The sequence below is a fragment of the Cervus canadensis genome, chromosome 11 (genome assembly GCF_019320065.1).
Source record: "Cervus canadensis isolate Bull #8, Minnesota chromosome 11, ASM1932006v1, whole genome shotgun sequence".
In the NCBI taxonomy this organism is placed as follows: domain Eukaryota; kingdom Metazoa; phylum Chordata; class Mammalia; order Artiodactyla; family Cervidae; genus Cervus; species Cervus canadensis.
The window spans coordinates 70698788-70705200 of record NC_057396.1 but is presented as its reverse complement, the minus strand read 5'-3'; the positions used below and the strand labels follow the sequence as shown (position 1 = coordinate 70705200).

The following is a 6413-nucleotide window of genomic DNA, read 5'->3' as shown; positions in this document are numbered from 1 at the left end:
CCGACGCCCAGCGGACAGGAAGCGCTGTTTGCTGCGTGACTGCACTCCCTCTGCTGCCAACTTTCCCAGCCACGGGATTCCCACACCTGCACCTCGCCCGCTCGTCCTCTCCAGGGGTGTCTTCAAATACCAATCTCACCATCACCCTGCTCACCACCCTTCAAAGAGCCCCTCAACAAGTTTGAGAATAAACCCCAAACTCCTGAAGCAAGGCCTGTGTGACTGGGCCCTGCCTTCTTGCCCCTCATTCCGTTCCAGCCACGCTGATCTCGGGGGCTCACGCCCCAGACCGTCACCTGGGGCATTTTCACACGCAGCTCCCCACACCCCCACCTTCCCCCGAACTGACTCATCCACCACGTGGCCGCTGAAACGCAGGGCAGTAGAGCGAGGAGGGCAAGAGCCTGACTCCGGCGCCAGGCTCCGTGGGTCTGAACCTCAGCTCTGTCACCCTGGACAGGACGCTGAAAGTTCTTGATTCCTCAGTTTCGTCTTAGCTACCTCACTGGACTGCTATGAGGATTACATAAGTCAACTCACAGAATGGACTGGCCCACAAAAAAGGATGTTTATTACCATTTCCTGTGGGGACCTTCCCTGACGCCAAGCTGACCCACCCCATTAAACACGTTCCCAGCACTGGGAAGCACTCCTCCCTGCACTCATCCCGCGCTCTTTGCCCCTGCAGACCTGAGCCCTGCAAAGAGCTCTGCTCTGCCTCGGTCACAGCTGTGTCCCCAGCAACTCAGGCAGGCCAGGCCCACAGCTGATTCAAAACACGTTTGTCCTTCGTTCCTTCCCTTCACAGGGTTGCCTTTGGCCAGACGCACAGGTGCAGACCTGGCCCCAGGCACCTCCAGCGATCCTGGTGAGCTCAGCACAGAACAGAAGTCACCCTCACAGCCCTTAGGGTGAGAAAAGCTGCCAAAATAACCTTCAGTCAGACTCAGACTTGTGAGCCGAGTCTCTCTGGCCTTTTAACCCGCAGAGTCATTCTGTTTAGGACCACAGAGTAGTACACGACCCTCAGGGAACTGGACGGGAGAGACAGAGGCCGGCACTGACAGCCTGGGCAGGGTCACCTCCGCGGTGATCAGACAGGCACCCCGAGGCCCCCAGGGAGGGGGCAGGACAAGCCCCCCTGTAGGCAACAGGAGAGTTTCATAGAAGATCCATAAGTGGTTTACCTTATTAAGGGTCTTGGGGAACAATGTGGTTGTCTGGAAACGGGAAGGGAAGTCCCTGACCTGCTTTTCACAGCCTGGCCTCTATCGGGAACCGGAGAGGAAGTTCACCCAAGCTCAGACCGCCGAGCCTCCGTACAGAGCTCTGTGGGGTGAGGCGAGGCTGTCAGGTCCCCGTCTCCACCTCCACCACCTCGGCCCAGGTGCTGAAGCCCAGGTCCTTGTGGATGAGCACCAGGCCGGGGGCAGGGCCCGGCTCCTCAGGCGCCGCAAAGCGCTTCTCCTGGCTCTCAGAAATGGTGACCTGGAAGAAGTCCCGGGCCGGGGTGCCGTCCCCTTCGCTGCCCGCGTCCAGCGGCTCTGGCTCGGCCTGCAGGAGCACCACGGTGGGCTCGGCAGTGGCGGGCGGCACACAGGGCGGGCTGGCGGGGGCCCCGGGCTGGTGACTGAGCTGGTGCCGCCTGAGGCTCTGCAGGAGTGTGTAGCCCATGCCGCAGGTGGGGCAGCGGTGGGGCTTGTCGGCCAGGTGGGATTTCAGGTGGCGCCGCAGCTTGGTGGCCAGCGTGTAAGCCCGGCCGCACTGCGGGCAGGGGAAGGGCCTCTCGCCCGAGTGCAGGCGCTCGTGGGCGCGCAGCGTGTGCGGGTCCCGCAGCGCCTTCCCGCACACGGGGCAGAGGTGGGCCTCGCCCGTGTGGGAGATGAGGTGGCGCCGCAGCTCCGGCCGCTGCGGGAAGGCGGCGGCGCAGTGCGGGCAGCGGTGCGGGCGCTCTCCCGTGTGCAGCCGCAGGTGCCCGCGCAGGCTGCCCCGCTGGCGGAAGGCGCGGCCGCAGTGCGGGCAGAGGAAGGGCTTCTCCCCCGTGTGAAGCCGCATGTGGTTCCGCAGGGAGCCCTGGCTGGCCAGGGGCCGCCCGCACACGGGGCAGGGGCACGGGGCGGGGGCCGCCGCCGCCTGGTGCGTCTTGCGGTGCAGCCGCAGGGAGGGCCGGCGGGCGAAGGCCTTGCCGCACTGCTCGCAGCGGAAGGGCCGGGCGCCGGAGTGGACCACCTGGTGCTCCCGGAGGTCCCGCCGGGTGCCGTAGGCCTTGTCGCACTGCGGGCAGGGGAAGGGCCGCAGCCCGCGGTGGCCCAGCGTGTGGGCCTTGAAGCTCTCTTCCGAGCTGTAGCTCTTGCCGCACTCCGTGCAGAGGAAGGGCTTGTGGCCCGTGTGCACGAACGCGTGCTTCCTCAGGTGGCAGAGCTGCAGGAAGGCCTTGCCACACTCCCCGCAGCGGTGCCGCCGGCCCTGTTTCGGGGGGCCTCCCGCCAGGCCAGGGGGGCTCCGCAGGCGTGCGGGGAATTCAGCGTGCTGTTGCTCTGCAGTTGCCTGGGCCCCAGGCTCCGAGGTCTTCCCCCTGGGTGGGCTCGGACCGCTGGGGCTCCGCAGCTTCTTGACCAGGGGAGCACAGAGCTGGGGGGCCCTGTCAGAAGAAGCGGAAGCGACCTCACCCCGTGCAGGGCCCTGCTGGGGAGCGGAGCTGCTCTGAGGTCCAGGTGGGGTCTGGGGCGGGCCCTCCTCACCCATGCGGCCATCTTCAGGCAGCGGGCTGAGTGGCTGGCTCTCCTTAGAAACCGGGGCCTGGGTCTGGGGCGTAAGTCCAGGGCTCACCACACTCTCTGCCTGGATGCTGGGGGGTGACCAGTGACCAGGATCTGCAAGGCAAGAGTAGGGCACTGGGCTGAGTAGAGTCTGTAGCAGGTGGTCACGGTGATCTCACCAGGAAGTTATAAGAATACGTCTTCTCTTCAGTCCCTGAACTGCGGAGGGAGCCATGACACCAATCTCTTCCCTGTAGCATGAGCCACATGCTCTGTTTATCCTTCTGGCCAGACTCAGGGGCCTTCTGGGGAGGCTCTCCTGAGAACCGCGCTGTTCTAGACATCTGAGTGATCCCTAGAGGAAGGCCATCTAAGTGCCCTTGTGCTCCCTCTGGGGACAGGCAGGCATTTCTGATGAGCTGAGACCACCACCTCCTCACTTTAGCTCATCTGAAAATAAAGGAACCCACATCCCCAGTCCAGACGGGAAAAAAAAAAAAATTGGAAACTTGACACACAGCTTGCTGTCTTCATCCAGGAGACTTTACTATTGCAGGAAACTTAACTCAGGAAGATAAAACATGCAAATATCTATACAGTTGACCCTTGAACAACATAGCTCTGAACTGCACAGTCCATTTATACGTGGATTTGTTTCAAGAGAAATTTCAACCACAGCACTATACAATCATACGTGGTTGAATCTGTAGATGCAGAATCACAGATATAGAACCTTGGATATGGAGAGCTAACTATAAGTCATATTCAGATTTTTGACTGCCCAGAGAGAGCCAACGTCCCTAACTCCTTTGTTGCTCAAGAGTCAACTATAATGTTCTTTCCATGGAAAAGACTCATTACTCATCAAAAAAAGCTTCCAGTGACAGTTTACATCCCCAAACTCTTCAAACCTCTCACCTGAAAAATCTAGTCTTGCTGCGTCCATGATCCTAAGCCACTGCCATTATGTCATGATCCTTACCCCAAGCCTGGTCACGCCCCACCCCGATCCCACACTGAAAAATCCACCTTATACCAGACTTTAAAATTTCAATAAACATCCAGGCTTTGCCCTTTCCCCTCAGAAAAGCTACTGTTCTCCCCTGACGTCTTACACCACGAGCTCTGCTTTGTCTTACCAACACAGGTTATTCAGGTGATAACGTGGGAAGCCAGCGTCTATCTGGCACATACCTGGGCCAGGTTCCGCTGCTTCCTCCCTGGGGGAGGCCACTTCCGGCCGCACAGCAGACTCCACTTCTGTCACTGCCGCTGAAGATGCCGCTTCCTCTAGCCTGGGCTGGGTGGGGCTCAGGCCCTCAGAGGGACGCTGGGGCCACAGCCGCAGCTCAAAGCCCGGCAGCACGAGCCGGGACACCTGCAGGTGGAGCCTCTCGCTGATCCACACTGGGGCCACGTTCCCCTCGCCCTCCAGCCTGCCCCGCTGCACCAAACTGCAAAGCAGAGCACGGGCTAGCCCAGGAGCTCCCTTTCCAGCGGCCCTCCCGGGAAGCCCCGGCTCCTCAGCAGTCTGAGTCCTACAGGACCCCATGCCTTGGGGAACACTCACTGCAAAAGATCCCTGGGTGGGAGTTACAGACCACTTCCGGTTCCACCCCATGCCACTACAACAGGCCTCAGAAGAGCATCTCCACTACACACTCTCCTGTAACTTACCTAGTCCAGCCTGCACTCTGCTCACAAGCACACACGTCTCCCCATGAGCCTAGTGACACAGCCTGAAATAAACCAATAAAAGTCCTTCTCCTATGTGTTGGAGGGGGCCAGGGTGAAACAAACAACAACAAAAAAACCCTGATGAAAGCTTTCCTGAGACAGATCTAAGATGAAGTTCCCTGTTCAGGCGCCCCCCCCCCCAAAAAAAAATAAAAAAATAAGATGAAGTCCCTGGAAGGTTAATGGTCGCTGGTCTGCCTCTTCAGGACTACACTGTTTGAGTTTTCATTCAATAAAGGCAAAAAAAAAAAAATTACCCCTCACCTCCTCCCAAGGTGTGGAGGATTACTAAACTGAACAGCACAAGCAGTAAGACTTACATATGAGTTCAATGAGGCATGGCATCAAACTAGTTATGTGACAAAGCTGGGTTTTAACTCCATGGCTTTGTAATTCCAAAAACCTTTACTCTTAACTTTTGGGACTCCTGACACTCCACTAATCCACCTTTTCTTTTCTTTTTTACATTTTGGCCATGCTACAGTGGCATGTGGGACCTTGGTTCCAAGAGGATAAGGGATGAAACCCCTCCCCTCTGCGGTGGAAACAGAGAGTCTTAACCTCTGGACCGTCAGTTCCCTCTACTAACCTACCTTTTAACAACTTTTTGCACCTCCTTGGTTAGCACAAGAGAAGGGAAGCAATAATCCCTGAGAGAGGGGCACAAACCACCTCCTATCTCTTGAAATATCCTGCACCTTCTAACAAACTGGAACGTTATCTGGAAACATCTGATTTTCAACCACGATGCTGCTGCTGCTGCTACTAAGTCGCTTCAGTCGTGTCCGACTTTGTGCGACCCCACAGATGGCAGCCCACCAGGCTCCACCGTCCCTGGGATTCTCCAGGCAAGAACACTGGAGTGGGTTGCCATTTCCTTCTCCAATACATGAAAGTGAAAAGTGAAAGTGAAGTAGCTCAGTCGTGTCCAATTCTTCGCGACCCCATGGACTGCAGCCTACCAGGCTCCTCCGTCCATGGGATTTTCTAGGCAACCACGATGAGGAGACGCCTATCCCTCAATACCTCCTTCCGCTTTGGTTCCACTCCATTCTCCTTCTGCTTGGAGACAGACTCCTCTTCCAGCGGCCCCCAGAGCAGTCCCGGCTGCAAGGGCTCCCCGACACACCAGACCCCCAAGCGCTGTTCCGCAGTGAGTGAGGGGCCAAGGGCCAAGCCCCGAGGGAGATTCTTTAGAGCGAGGATGGCTCGGGTCTGTCCGGGCGGGACATCTTTGAGTCCCGGTGCACAGTCTTCTCTGGGAAGGCTCCATCCCGAGTCCGGGCCCAGGCGTGGATCGGGGGCTGCGGGAAGAGAAGAAGCGGCCCAAGAGATGGTAGGGGTGCCGAAAGGTGGGGTGAGGAAGGAAACCCGAGGTCCAGCTAGGCCTTAGGAGTCTGAGGAATCTCTAAGGGTTCTAAGAGGGGCCTGCGGTTCGAAAGCTCTTAAGAAGGCCCCAGCGATTCGAAGAGCACCGGAGGAGGATGCCAGGCTCGGGAGGAAACGGGTCAGGGAAGAAAGAGTTGACCAGAGAACGTTCAGTGTTGCCAGACCAGGGCGGAGGGTCGGAGATACCCGCAGGTCACTCACCTAATTGCAGTCTCCCCCTCCCCAAGAGCAGATCCTCGGTCGCCTCCATCCCGGGTCAGAAAGCCTCCTTCTGCCGGAAGTGAGCTTCGCCTTCTCAGCTCCCCCCCGGAAACAGTCCAAATTTCCTCTCGGGAAATCCAGAGTCAGACCTCATGGGTACACAGGACCGGAGGTTTGGGAGTACTTGGTGAGGCCAATCTCTGTCCGAGAACAATACGAGCTTAGAATTCCGGAGGTCCTCCCGGGGATCTGAGTATCCGGTGAAGAGGAACTAATTGTTCTAGACGCTTCCCCCGGGAGGGACCAGTCGGACAGTGACACTGTTCC

At 58.3% G+C, this 6413-nt stretch overlaps 1 protein-coding gene across 2 annotated transcripts; it reads right to left on the bottom strand.

Annotated features, from left to right (window-relative positions):
* Window positions 1-549: 549 nt before the first annotated feature.
* On the bottom strand, window positions 550-6407 carry ZNF408 (zinc finger protein 408). 2 transcript variants are annotated; one of them, XM_043481855.1, is made up of 5 exons: window positions 6087-6407; window positions 5523-5800; window positions 4437-4498; window positions 3954-4213; window positions 550-2873 (listed from the first exon to the last, which is right to left on the bottom strand). In XM_043481855.1, the coding sequence occupies exons 1-5, from the start codon at window positions 6133-6135 to the stop codon at window positions 1351-1353; spliced, it is 2172 nt and encodes a 723-aa protein (XP_043337790.1). In that variant the 5' UTR covers window positions 6136-6407; the 3' UTR covers window positions 550-1350. The 2 variants fall into 2 exon arrangements, with proteins under 2 accessions (XP_043337790.1, XP_043337791.1); XM_043481856.1 differs by lacking the exons at window positions 4437-4498; window positions 6087-6407 and having other exon boundaries at window positions 5523-5697.
* Window positions 6408-6413: the final 6 nt, after the last annotated feature.